The 14,369-nt window shown below is 40.6% G+C and overlaps 1 protein-coding gene across 3 annotated transcripts in view; it reads left to right on the top strand.

The window, feature by feature from the left end:
* The window catches only part of PTPRJ (protein tyrosine phosphatase receptor type J), an 81,416-nt gene extending 69,574 nt beyond the window's left edge, over window positions 1–11,842 (top strand). For all 3 annotated transcript variants that reach the window (XM_064452548.1, XM_064452546.1, XM_064452547.1), the window contains 12 exons: window positions 152–362; window positions 506–624; window positions 1,206–1,293; window positions 2,358–2,399; window positions 3,334–3,421; window positions 4,545–4,635; window positions 5,496–5,569; window positions 5,725–5,859; window positions 6,250–6,369; window positions 7,115–7,275; window positions 7,777–7,912; window positions 8,629–11,842. In XM_064452548.1, coding sequence (XP_064308618.1) covers window positions 152–362; window positions 506–624; window positions 1,206–1,293; window positions 2,358–2,399; window positions 3,334–3,421; window positions 4,545–4,635; window positions 5,496–5,569; window positions 5,725–5,859; window positions 6,250–6,369; window positions 7,115–7,275; window positions 7,777–7,912; window positions 8,629–8,787 — 1,424 coding nt within the window. In that variant the 3' untranslated portion in view covers window positions 8,788–11,842. The remainder of the gene's footprint in view (window positions 1–151; window positions 363–505; window positions 625–1,205; window positions 1,294–2,357; window positions 2,400–3,333; window positions 3,422–4,544; window positions 4,636–5,495; window positions 5,570–5,724; window positions 5,860–6,249; window positions 6,370–7,114; window positions 7,276–7,776; window positions 7,913–8,628) is intronic.
* The last annotated feature ends 2,527 nt before the right edge of the window (window positions 11,843–14,369 follow it).

Below are 14,369 nucleotides of genomic sequence, written 5' to 3'. Positions count from 1 at the left end.
TTGCACTCAGCCTTTCATTTCGGGCAGTATGTATGGAGTAATGACAACTGTGGTTAAGGTGGCACCCTGCATTACCGTTTCAGCCGCTGTGCTGATGCATACAAAATCAGCAGATGATGTATATCACATATATCCTTGTTTTTTCCTGAAGCTTGTACATCTTTGAAGTCTGAACTGAAGAACACATACAAAGATTTCAAGAAGAAGACGACAGTCGCCTATGTAGCATATGTTATAGATACAGAGCAGGCAAAATCACCTTCTTTCCATTCTCAGAATGGTACAAACATCGTTGATATAGGCAAGGGAAACACAATGTATGGCTACGAAAACGGACCATTGATTCCACTTCGTTCATACAGGTATTTGTCTCAAACCACTGTTTGGTTAATTTTGCTGCAGTTGAAATGTAAAAGATCATCTAATGAAAAGATTACAGATCTTGCTTAAGGCTGTTGAAACCATGTAATGTACCTGTGTTTTTTTTCTTCTACCTTATCAACAGGGCAAGTGTTGCAGGTTTCACTAATATAACCTTTACCATGGCCAGCATCATTGTGGGGGAAGATAGTTATGTATCATTTTCACCCTGTTCTGAGGCGGTTTTGCTACCCCAGGACCCAGGTATAGTTAATGTCAAATATAGGACTGGTGGCTTGGCACATACACACTGTGTGGAGATTCCTCAGTTATGGCAAGTTTCATAATAGGAAAACACCCGTTGGTTTCCCTCTGATGGACTGTTCCTTTCTAGTTTTGCAGTCACATTGCTCTGTAAATTCATACCTTGCTAGTTCTGCGGGTGACCTCTTTTTTCCATGTATTACTTCCACTATGGAAGTAACCGAAAGCTGTGCTACCTGGGGCATGTTGAAAGGAACTGGATGATACAGGGAGACTTTGGTACATAAACAAGTAGCAAAAAGCAGCTGATGTTCTAACAGTTCTGGTAAGTTGGAAGTGGGTGTCTTGGAATGCAAATACTGGTCCTTTGATCACAATTTTTTATTAATTTACATCCTTGTTTTATTATTCTTTATGAGCTTTCAATACTGGTATTGCCAAAGGACACAGTAAAGAAAAGACATTTAGCAGAGCAGAATGTGTTCTGTCACTTGCGAAGTTCTCCTGTAGCATGTTGATTGAGTTAGATCATTAGCAAAGAGGTAGATCAATAATGAGTAATAGCTGTTCTCTTTTATCAGGTGTTATTGGTGGAGCTGTTATTGGATGCCTTTTAGCTATATTGGCTGTAGTCGCTATAGGGGGTTTCATATTCTGGAGAAGGAAAAGGTAATGTGTGTTCATTATTCTGTTTGTTGTGATGAGGAACACCAGTATTTCACTTCTGTATCTTTCTCCTAAAAAGGCCTCTCTTTCTGTTTTATACGCTTTAAAAAACATTCTTTAAAAACCTTGTTTATATCTTACAGATTAACTAGTTTGATACATTGACATTAAAGGACTTCATTGGACTCCCTAGTTAAAAACTAACGAGTTAAGATTTGGGTTTTTTAGCTCTTCTGAATTTATGCATGCTGATGAAGTAATTCAGTCAGAAGTGAGCAAACATCACAAATTATTGTGCTAAAAGACATATGTAATTGTATCTTAGATGGTTTGATTTGAAAATATCCATTAATCACATTTTTTTAATTGCTTGATGGCCTGTCACATAAAACTTCCATTCTGGAGATTCCAGAAGCTGCTGAGTTGCCTAGGGTTTGAGCTGGTCTCTTGGGTTTCCAATCTTTTCTAAATAATCTGGGACTTAGAGTCCACATGGGCTTTTTCCTGCTTCTCATTGTGTGGGACATCCTTTCTAACAATTTAGCTGTAGGGCCCTTAGTCCAGTTTTCTTAGTTTCTTTGATTAACTGCTGTTATTCTTACAAGTGTGTCCAGTAGCTGTGGATAATAATGAGAAGAGCTTCCTTTAAAGCTAGGAACACTTAGTTTCTTTCAGCTACCACTTTTAGTACCACTGACACATCACTATTGAACACTTACTGTAGGGATTCTGGGATGAGTAGCAGTTCTCCCGAGATGTTAGGTAGTGACACAGATCCCTCGGAGGTACATCTTCCACCAAACTGTGTGCTTTGTGTTCTGGCACTATGCTTTGGTTCCAACAGAAAGAAAAGGTCCCATTGCGCAACATCACTGAATGAAGGATGAAGTATTTTATTCTTAGTGTAGGTGTAAGGTTTGCCTCAGGAGGGTTTTCTTGCACAGAATGAGATGCTTTAAAAGAAATTGTTCTGAACAGGCACAGGAAATAGCTGTTGTCGGAAATCTTATGTGTGTTCCATTAAATTCTACCGTGAACCTATTGTGGTGTTTTCTTTCACCTTATAGGAAAGATAAAAGAAATACTGAAGTGTCCTTTTCTCCAATTAAGTAAGTCCATATCCTTTTACACATTGTTTTCTGAGCTCAATAGCAAAACTTATGCTGATCTCTGATGCTTGTTTTCTGTGCAGTTTTATATAGAATTTTGCAGTATTAATTCTTCATGGAATTTAAAGACTCCAGCCTGCAGATCAATAATCTTATTGATCGAGACATCTAGAGCTGCCACAGGGATTTGAGTGCTTGCTTAATGAATCACCAGTAGATACACAAACACTCCGTGTAGTTTTGAAAAACAGGATGTTTGGATGAAATGCAGGCTTCCGTGCACATTGAGGAGACAATCCAAATTGTCGATAAAGCGCACATAAGCAAAATCCTGCACTGTGGCCTGAATTTTCCTTTGCTTTTTGGCTACTTTTGTGCTGAGCTATTAATTCGGATGATGCTGACATTGTAAAAGCTGGCCATGGGAGGGTAACCACAATATACTGGAAGTCACAGACAGTGCAGTTGAATCACATTATTGGTTCTTGCACCAATTGTTGTGCTGATGGAAAGGCATGGCCGGAGCATTCCACAAAGTCCCACCTGTGTGGACTTTGATAGCTGACATAAAATACATGAGGGAATGGGGCCGATCCGATGGGAGCACAGAAACAGCTGACTGATACCTTCTGTGATATCCTTCCCCGAAGGATGTGCTAGTCTGTCCTTGGATTAACAGATCAGTTAAATGCTATGCTTGATAACCTGTCCCCTGTAAATACAGTTTTGTGGCTGCTACTAACAGTCATGCTTTCATTCTTAGATTCACATAGTGAAAAATAAAGCTGCATGTGTCTAATCGACCTTTTTTTTCTTCCCCCACCCTCCCCTGAAGAATCAAGAAGTAAGTAAGGCACACTTTCTAACACATTAACTGAGTTCATGGTTTATTCACCTAATACCTGTTACTAATACATGGGTTTTCTCATCGTAGATCAAAAATTATTAAAGTGGAGAACTTCGAGTCCTACTTTAAGAAGCAGCAAGCTGATTCCAACTGTGGTTTTGCTGAAGAGTATGAGGTATGTGCCCACAGAGGAGAGAGCTTCATGGCAAACTTTTCCAGAAAAGCAAATTAGCTTTCCTATGGAGCAGTGCGAGGTTTACTGAAGGGGAAGAGAGAGGACCTCTATTATAGAGATTATTAAGCTGCACGTGTAGCCCTCCCTTCTCTGATTCAGCTCCAAATTTAGTTGAAATGCATGATAAATACTTCACATTCTGAACCATTATCTCTAACTGTGAGCTTATAGCATGGTGTGCTGTTCAGAGCTCTCACCAGAGGCAGGATCTCCAGAGTCCTTGCCCTAGTTGCACTACAGTTAGCGCAGGGAAAGCTATTTAAACTTCGCTGTACTTTTGTGTGGGTTTTTTTCATATTGTTTTTTATTTTCTACACAGCAAGACAGGTCTCTTGCTGATATCACCGACTGCTTGAATGTGTAGGTGTGATTTGCAAACTGCAGCTGTGAATAGCTTGAAGGAGCAGTCAGAGAAACAGCAATTATGATTTCCTTAGTGGCGATAACTTTTTCTATGAAATGTGCTAAAGCTTAGTTGTTATAAGGTATAAAAGACAAGCATCACATGTCAGTAAGGATTCTGTGTTGTCATGTCTGCTGTCAAATAATCTCATTTTTTTTCATCTCCTTGAACCTATTAATTGACTGTCTTCTTTCCAGTTAAAATTCTGTTCCTTTTGTTGTGCTTCGCAGGCTGGTGCTCCACCTTGCCTTCCTCTCAGATTTTGCTTCCTTCGGTCCTTTCTTGATGCACTTGCTCCCTTTCTCGCTGCAATGTCTGCAAAGCTTATGCTCGGTAGTTCACTGCCTTGGGGTCAGAATGAGTATGCAGTTGATGGCAGTGTCACGTATTCCTGCAAAGCTATTTTGGGGCTCTTAAAGCCCATTTTCTGGGTTTTAAGCACACTACTATTCCTACATTCTGTATTGATTCCTTGTCTAGCAGGTTTGCCACTGTCACCCTCCCACTCTGTAAAAAGCTGACTTTTTTGTCATCATTTATTCCAGTTTAACATGCCTACTTTTACAGCAAAGGCCAAGAGTGTTTGGAGTATTTGTCTCTTTGTCATGTGTGTATGATTCCTAAACCAGGAGCAGGTCCTCATGAATCCTTTTATTGTAGGAACTCAAGTCTGCTGGTGTCCATCAGCCCAAATTTGCTGCTGAACTTCCTGAGAACAGGGGAAAAAATAGATACAACAACGTCTTACCATGTGAGTTATTGTCTTTGGTTTTGCATTGTCTACTGGTTGAATTTTTAGGTGAAAAACTTGGGTTTAGCTCACCTGGCTTTATAGTACCCAGAGGTTTCAAAAAGGTAGTAATGTAGTCAATTTCCAAATGAATTAATTTGGGCTGCTGCCTTCCCAAACTCACTGTATAAGCAAACCTAAAGAGCTTTCACTCAAGAATGTTCCCTAAAGTTCCCAAACTTTCCCTCAAGAAAGCTCCTTAAAAAACTTTCCCTTAATTAAATAATTTTATTTTTCCATTTGTGAGAAACTTGCAGTCCCGACTGAAAAAAACAAGAGGTTAATGGTTGACTACAGACAGACAGTTGTGCAGAGCTATAAGAAATATTAAGACCCTGCTGGCCAGCTTTGCAGACAAACTAAGCCTAAGCCCAGTCAAGCTGTCTGCAGGCACCCCAGCGCAGCAGAGTGTAAGAAGAAATTGGGAGGCGAACAGTGACAGGCACTTAGGGATGCTTTGGAGGGAAAACATCAGCTGCAGTGGTGGCAGGAGGCAAATTACCTAGTTTTCTCCAGTAATTAAAACTACAGTAAATTTCATGTTGCATTAAAAATATATAAATATGCCAAAACAAACCATGTTTTAAAAAAATCAGTGTTGAATATTGTGAATTTTTATTCTGGTCCCACATTTTTGTCTTTTGTTATAAAAATACTAAACTACTGCTATTTATGATTCCTAAAGTTATATTCTTATTCTTAAAATGCACATTGTTCTAAAACACCTTTTATTTAGAAATCGTGCATTAGATAAGCAGTATTTTGCTGAAAGGTTCTAGTTCTAAAATTCATAATTTTCTTTTCCTTTTTTCTTTCTGCAGATGACATTTCTCGTGTTAAACTTTCAGATCAAAACTCTGCAACTGGTGATTATATTAATGCAAACTATATGCCTGTAAGTTGCTTCATTAGTTGAAATGAAGTATAATGTGTATTTTTATGATGCAGGCTTAACAGATCATAATGATGTTTAAAATTGGCTTTTTATGTCTCATTGATGCAAGTGTGTATGTATATGTATTTATTTTGGTTTTTTCTTCATCTTCTTAGGGCTATAACTCAAAGAAGGCATTTATTGCTGCACAGGGTCCTTTACCCAATACTATAGAAGACTTCTGGCTCATGATTTGGGAAAAGAATATCTACTCTATTGTTATGTTGACAAAATGTGTTGAACAAGCCCGGGTATGTTTTTACTAAAACTGAACCATCTCTGGAATATGGTTGGATCTCTTCTAGTTTTGTGGTTACCCTCGCAGGTTGGAAACCGACCACTTTCTTTTAACAACCATCCACTAACTGTTTTCTAAATTAAGTAAACCAATTTTTTTTAGCGTTTTCCCATTTCTGTATCTGCTGACTTCCAGAATAGATTGTCTCAGGAATTGCTCTCTTTAAGGGTGGGTTATTACCCCTCAAAAATTATTTTGGTAGAGCTTCTCCTGCCTTGGGATAGGCCATTGGGAAGGGTACACATGCTTTCTAGCCCTGCTTCAGATGGTGTGTTATTTAAAACTAACAGTCAGTTCTTCATTGCTGTGTGTAACGTGTCTAACCTTGTAACTCTCTTCTTAGACAAAATGTGAACAATACTGGCCAGACAAACAATCTAAGAGCTATGGTGACATTATTGTGACAATGGTCTCGGAGATTGTCCTTCCAGAATGGACAATAAGGGACTTCACTGTAGAAAAGGTGAGTACCCCCTCAGCTCTCAGCTGTGTGTAAATATCTGTAGAAGCAGTTGGCTGTTCTTTACATGTCAGGCAACACCAGAATGACAGAATATAGTAGTTTCACGAAAACTTAATAAAATTCAAAGTTATTGGAGGGAAAAGGATGAGTAGTTTATTTTAACTTGAGGCTATGAATGTATTGGTCTGCTTTCTGCCAAAAGTCTGATTTAATATCTTCCACACTATTTACTGGCAATAAGATTCCTGTGATGTTTATGTATATGCATTTGTTCATATGCCCTAGCTTCCCAAAACAGTGTGTTAGTAACATATCCAGAGGTGGGAATGAGTTGTCAGTAAGGCCTTCGCTGTGGCAGAAAGGGATCTGCCAGCAAAATTGAGCCTGCTAATGGGAATTACCAATTGCCCCATTGGTGATCCTGCAGCTTATTTTTCCCTGAAGCTTGCACCAAAACTTGTGCTTATGCGGGCACTTGTAATATCTGCTAGGCTGAACAATTCGTCCCATCTGTCAGCAGATTATGATCTTGGAGTAAAGTGAAAAGTAAAGGGAAATTATTTCTAAGTATTCTCTACCAGAGCAGAAGCAAGAGGGAAACTGAAATACTACAGATCAAATTACTGCATGGCTTGTAACAGGCATCTTCAGTGAAGCTGAGCTTTGCCCTGTACATGTGGCAGGAAGCCCTACTGTTGCTCCTCTGAAGCCTGTTTTCTTTTGGTTTTGATGTGTATCCATCTAGTCCACCACACCAGAGCGGCACACAGTGCGCCAGTTCCATTTCACCTCCTGGCCAGATCACGGAGTGCCGGAGACAACAGACCTTCTCATCAACTTCCGACACCTTGTTCATGAGTACAGCAGTCAAAATCCGATCGACTCTCCTACTCTGGTGCACTGCAGGTAGGAATAACATGTTTGTCTTAGACACCCCTTTTCTTTTGGTTTCTGATGTTAAAAACAATTCTTTATCAATGCGACTACAAAAAAAAAAAAAGGAAAAAATTAGTTTCCATGCTTAAGAACATGGGCTATGCACCCTGCTGAATTAAAACCTTTGCCCTGTGCTTCAGAAACACAGCAATGCTGTGTAGGCAGCAAAGTACATGATACAAAATGTCATTAGACCATCTCTCCTAGCCTGGAAAGCTTAGCTGAAAAAGTTGCCTTTTCAAGTGCTTTTATTTGTAATCTTGAGCAAGTGCAAGGCTGGGAAGCCCTGATGCATGTCCTTCCTCCCTCTTGGTGATGGTAACAACCACGCCTCTGGACTGCAGAGACTTGTAATACCTATGCCTCTGAAATAACAGAAAGCATCTTACAAGCTTCACTGGCTTTTCATCAGGCCACTGGTGAGCAGGTGGTTGAGAGAAAGTGGTAAACAGCTTCCCCATGTCATTGCAGTGCTGGTGTTGGGAGGACAGGGACGTTCATTGCCATCGACCGCCTGATTCAGCAGATTGAAATGGAGAATACTGTGGATGTGTATGGAGTGGTATATGATCTTCGCATGCACCGACCTTTAATGGTGCAAACTGAGGTAAGGCTGCCTTTTGTCCAGCAGCCTGTTTTTCAAATGTGCAGAAAAATCCAGGAAAGGTGGATTTAAGACGTAGCTCAGAATTACAGGAAGATGAGCTAGTAAGGAGCAATCTGAAATTGCTCTTTAACTTCCCACTGTCCTGCCTCATTTCTGCCTGCAACAGCAGTTGCAGCCAGGGGTTGTAGTACTTCCAAGCAATCTCTTTACAGAGTACTTTGTAGAACTGGCATTTGCAGCTGGAAAGAATCAAATCCTGAAAGAAGGGTGGTGGGTTTTTTTTTCAACTTGTTTTACCAATGTGTTTTATCTTTATAGCTGTGCCCAGAATTATCTTGAGTCAGTTGGTTTCAGTGTGCATCTTTTCTTTTGTGTTCTGCTGAAATTATCACCTTGATCCAAAAAGGTGTGTGGATTAACTCAGGCTGATCTGGAAAAGCTGTAAAATCTCCATCATGGAAGTGTTTTAAGAGGGTGTTAGCCATGACAGTAAACTTGATCTTACTTTTTAATAGGGGGGTTGATCAGATGACATGATGAAGTCCTTTTCAGCCCTATTGCTTTGAATTATACATACAACCTCTGAAAAATACTCTGTGATAACGTTCAGTGCAGTGCATCCGAACCCAAAAACCTATATTCAGGAGCAGAATTGCTTCCAAAATTTAGTATTTTCTAGAAATATATTACCTTCCTTTTTCTTTTTGTCCCACCAGGACCAGTACGTCTTCCTAAACCAGTGTGTTATGGATATTATTAGATCCCAGAAAGACAAGAAAACTGATCTTATTTACCAAAACACGACAGCAATGGCAATCTATGAAAATTTCACACCTGGGCCAGGCTTCAGGAAGGCCAATGGCTACCACGCATAGTTTGGAAGGAACGCAGTGTCTCCAGGAGGTGTTGTCTGTGCCAAGGGAAGGGAGATGTTCTACCCGTGTTTTCTGGGATTGTGTGCAGTGTCTCGCATCTGGCTTCTCCAGTTCTGTCTGCATTCGAAGATGTGACCTGCAGGAGGAAAAACACAATGCTGGCAGGAGCCATAGATTGTTATTAAAACACACACAAAAACCAAAACTATTTAAAGTTAACAGAGGAATCTTGCTTTTTCTTGGGAATTTAATAGTGCTGATAGGTGAAATAGCATTTACAGTATGACCAGTGAACTAGAATTTAAATAGTAAAATAATAACACAAGCTTTTTATTACAATTTTATATGATTTCATTTACAGATACCAGGCTCATGGGCTGTTTTAATATATTTAATTATAAGTTTCAGGAACATATTTTATCTACTGTGGCTGTTTAATTAGCTAATTAGATATGTGCCTCTGTGATTTATTTTTGTTTTGCGTTCCTTTATTTAAAAAAGGAGTACAAACAGCTCCTTCAAATGGACATTTATACTTGGAAATTGTGCCTTTTCTAGTTGCTACTCTAGAAGAAAAACAGCAGAGATTCTATTTTTGTACTGAAACTCTTAATGAGAACACAGATTTTTAAATAAGGCTTATGTCAAACTTAACTGTAGTTGCACTGTTGGCAGGACTCTCCAGAAGTTTGGAGGTGAGTTTTGTTTTTGCATTTCACCACAAATAGCCCCTGCCTTAATGTTTCGGTGCCTCTGCTAGAGGAAGAGGAGTGTGGTCTGTCACTCGAAGCTTTAACTGTAGTAAAAAAACTGAGCAAGTGAATATGTGAATGTGTGTGCAGGGGTGTGTGTGGGTGTGTATGAAGGACAGAATAGCTCCTCCCTGTTCCTGGCTGGTATTCCTGTTTTTATACGATTTATAATGATTTATTTAAAGGTGCAATATATGATTTACTGAATAATGATCACTCTATTTTAATAGAGTTTTACTCAGGTTAGTGTCTTTTTATCATTGTTGTTGTTTTTCCTCAAATATATAAATCTGTGAATATGTTGAACTAAGGTTCCAAGTGTCCAAGCACTCCCAAACAGATTGACTGGCTTTACGGTTTCTACCAAAACAAATTGCACAAAATTCTGCTGTAAAGACCAATTTCTCGGTTGTTTTAGCCATTCAAAACCGAGACACATCTGCCTGCATCTCATTTATCTAATGTAATTGTTTTATAATTATTTGCAATATACTGCTGCTGTTGTTTTAACTGGTCCTTTAAAATACAGAACAAAGAAGCAGAAAAACCCTAGTTGCCAATTTTACAAGTCAGGGATTAGATTGGATTTATTTTGCTGGTACATAACTGTTAGACTTGTGAAGGCATTACCAATGAAGGATTTCTTAAGTAGCCTGGGGGGGCAGGTTTTGGTCTCCGGATCATTGCACTGGTTGCATTGCAGAGGAATATGAAGTTTATAAATAATGCTATAGAATAGCTGTAAAGTGGTGAAAATCTTATGAAGGTTTAATAACCAGAGTCCCTGGAGTTCTGCTGCTTTTGTCTGGGTTGGTTTTTTGTTGGGTGTTTTGTTTGTTTGTTTGTTTTAGCAGAGTTGCCAGAAAAAGCTACAGATACTAGGAGTATATGTGGCATTACAGTGAAACCTGGCAACCTCATGGAATCCACTATCAGCTGAAGGAAAACATAGGAATTCCTGGTGCACAACTGTAACTTCACAGATAGCCAGAGGAATTTTTTACAACCTGGTGTGACATTGTGGTGTGCTGTGTGAGCAAAACTGGAGGGCAAACCACAGTGCGCTTCAGCTTTTTTTGTTGTTGTTGGTTTTGTAGTTGTAGCAGCCACTTGGGCGTTCTTGAATATATTTTTTCTCTCTTTCTCTGAAATACTTTAAAATAAATAAATTTTTAAAAAGTAAAGTTAATGATCATGCCCAGCTCCATCCAAACTGGCAGTCCACGTAGTGGATCTCTCACCCAGCAATCTTCCTAAGCTGCTTTCAGATGACAAAGATAAACCGCTTGGACCAAACAGAACCGTTCCAAAGGAACTGGGAGGGAAGAAAGCCTGCCCCTTAGAGTCATGCTATTTTTTTTTCTCTTAATTACTGTGCATCTGTGCAGGGCACAGAGCTAGTATTCATTATTCCAGGTCTCCCAAGAACTTGCTGTCTTAGGGTGGTGAAGGCTTTCTTGCTTCAGAAGGCCCTTGTTTTATATAGCACAGAAGAGAGGGTCATGAATCTTCTTTGCCAGATCATGTGTTTGCATTATATTGCAGCAGAATACTAGAAAACTTGCTAGAATGGTATGTGTTTCTGCCTACCCACTGCCCAGATACTCCTACAGAAAACCAACGTATCTGTCCCATTGTTTTGCTGTTGGAAGCAGGCGCCGAATTCTCATTGCGTCATCATCTATTGAGTATCCATTTTAAATACAACTATATGCATGTGTTTTCCCAAAACTGACTCATTGTAAGAAGAGATGGAAGTTTGAAGTAAATGACCTGCTGATCCCAGCTATAGGTGGAGAAGGTTGGTAAGGCTTAAAATGTTGTAAACATGAAGCTGGCCGTAGTGCCGATGTGAGTAAGTAGGACATGCCTCATAGGATGTCTCTAGAGGAGGAAAAAGATTATAGGTTATATTCTCCTACCTTATGGATCTGTCTTGGTCCAGATGGCTTAAATTCCTGCAAATAACTTTCCACTGCCTTCTGATGTTCTCTGTGTTACAACTGCCGAGATCTGTCTCCTTGGTCAGTGTTTCCTCTTGTTGCTTACATAAAGCTATCCACTTTCAGGCTGAAAGCTCCACTGTGTGGCAATTGCATCTCCTGCATCTCTGTTCTACTCTTTCTCCTGTTTGGGGCCTGCTTAAGAAGGGAAAAGTTGATGCGTTTCAAATAAGTGACTGTTGAATATCTTGAAATGATGTACAAATTTTATTGTTTTCATATTTGTTGTCTATAATGTTTTTAATGGTTTGATTTATTTTTAAAGATACAAAAATAACAATTAAAAAGCATCATCCTAGAGCACTTTGTCTTGTTTCCTTTCTTGGGGTTTTCTTTTCAGTTCCTTTTGAATAAAATTAATGTGCCAAAATACCCATTTCATTTAGAAGGGCTTTAGAATGGGTAAGGAAAGTGAGCTCCCACCCTTTAGGGTGGCAGTTGAGTTGGATTTGTGTTACAGTCACAGTGGGTCCCTGCGAGGGTGTTAATCTGTCATTGAGTCTTGCCTGGCAGGACCATGGCCTGATGCTGATGTGTCCTGGCAGTTGGTGCTTTCTCTAATGAAGAGCTTGGTGCCAGTTTAAAGGGATAATACTTTCATCTGGGGTCAATCAAAAGATTGCCACTCACAGAAATAGCCTTGGGGGAGGACCAGTGTTTGTAGGACCCATCTACTTCCATAAAAACAAGAGGGAGGACTTTCTGATCCCTTGAAGGGGATGTTCTGTTGTCAGGGGGAGGTGATAGAAGGGGGTGCAGAAATACCTTTGTAATGTTATAGCTGGCTTCTTGATTACAGATTACCTGACTGTAGATGCATACAAAATTGCCTCAGTTAAGTCCATTTCTTCCAGAATTCTTAGTTTCTGTTCCTGGTTGCCATCTGAATCGCTCCCAAGGACGATCCCATGTCTGGAGGGTGATACTCAGCAGCTCTCCAATCCCTCATGGAGTGCTGACACTTACTGTAGAATCCTGTGATCCTCCATGGAAACTCTGCTGCATTTCCTGAAATGACTGCATGGTGAGATGGGAAGGGTAGAGCGGGATTGACTCGTCATCTTCCCGTGGGAGCATGTACCAGCCACACAATGGTTGCCCAAGTGCTCTTGGTGAGGCTTGCACTGCAGGAGAGAAGCTGTGACAGTGAGCCTCCCAGTGCAGGCCCTGCAGCAGGTGACCACCACTGCCAGGGGAAGTCAGCCTGAGGGAGACTTTTAGGGAGCAAAATTCTCTTCTGTTTTTTTTTTATTCTTTTTTTCCTGTCCTTAAATCACACAGGCTGGTTTGAAATACTAGAGCTTCAGTAAAGCCAAGTGGTCTGGCTGTCCTTCGGAGTGTTAGTCTGTTCAGGTGGGTAGAGTTCAACCCGTGTATCTGGGAATCGTGTTTTGTACCTGGTCTTGTCATTTACTAGTTTTACTGCCTTTGAGACTAAAAAGGTGGAGGTCAGAAAGGAGAAGACATAACATTTCTGTCCTGTTCTTTGTTTGATAAATGGGATGTAGTCAGAAATACTGCTGCCCTTGCCTGCGCTTCTTGGCTGGGTGAATGGAGTTTGGAGATGAACAGATGGGGATGTTCTTGCAGAGGACGGTCAGAAATGGGAACCTGGAAGGGAAAAAAAAAACTGAAAACTTTCCACATTCTGCTTTTCTTAAGCAAAAAGAGGGTTTTTCTCTTGGCAGTGGGAAAGATGCTAGGTCTTAACAGCTCCTGGGTGATCTGAGTAAAAACTAATTAAAAAGTGCAGATGCAGGCACTTTTGTCCAGGGGCAGAATAAGGCGCAAGCAAAGATCAACAGGTTACTCGCTTCTGAGGTAGGTACAGTGTTCTCCCGCTTCTCACGCCCACCAGAGAAGTCATTTTGCTTCCTTTTTCAAGTTACTGTGGCTCTGCCTCAGGGAGTCCCTTTGAGCTCTTCACGTAGGAACCTTGTGTTGTTGAAACCTCTGGCTTTAAGCAGTTCCATTTTCAGGACTTTGCAGAAGGGTTTACGGAGTTGATACAAAACAACTGGAGTGCCTCTCTCCAGTGTTGTGCTTTGTTCCATCCTCCCGCCTCTCAGGTGGAGCAAACTCTTTGCCCATGCCAACCTCCTGCCTGTGAGGGGGGAGGAGGTAAACACAGCAGAAAGTCTGACTTGGAAGCACCAGGAGCAGCTGCTTCCTGCCTGCTTTGCTGGTAGAAGGGAAGGAGCTGCTTGTACATCTCACAAAGGGGAGAAGCTGGGAACCCCTCTCAGACTGTTTCTTAGACCTGAAGAAAAAGATTCAGGATCCAGGCCTGTTCTTCTTTGTCCCTGTAACTTAGCAGAACCCCATTTATTCATCCAAGTTGCTGAGTTTATTTCATTTTAAATTAATAGACATCTTCTGCTGACAGCCGGAGGAAAGCTAGCAAGCTAGCTCCTCTCACTGAGAAAGAGTAGTCTAGTTTGATCCAAAGTGAGTTACTTTAGCTCACATTTTACCTCCAACTTTCCAAGACACCAGGGAAAAGCCAGATTCTTTGGAATGATGTTCTGGATGTAATGCTAGTGTTTCAATGACATCCCTAGTGTATTAATAGTGCTTGCAGGAAGATAGTGGTAGGGACACAAGAGCTGAGTGCAAGGGACAGAGCACTCTCCACACACCATGCCACATCTCTGCCCTTGTTTCAGTGCAGGGCAGGATGGGCAAGACAACACGTATCTTCTGTGAGAGATATCTGGACTATGGTTTTCTTTAATCTCGCAGTTTCTGATGTGGTGCTTCCCGTTTTGGGAATGTACTATCAGGAGGAAGCAGGCTCTGTGATAAAGGCTGATCTAATACCAGCTCT

Source organism: Phalacrocorax carbo, chromosome 5 (assembly GCF_963921805.1).
Source record: "Phalacrocorax carbo chromosome 5, bPhaCar2.1, whole genome shotgun sequence".
NCBI classification, from domain to species: domain Eukaryota; kingdom Metazoa; phylum Chordata; class Aves; order Suliformes; family Phalacrocoracidae; genus Phalacrocorax; species Phalacrocorax carbo.
Note: the sequence above shows the minus strand (reverse complement) of the source record. Positions and strands in the feature narration are given on the sequence as shown.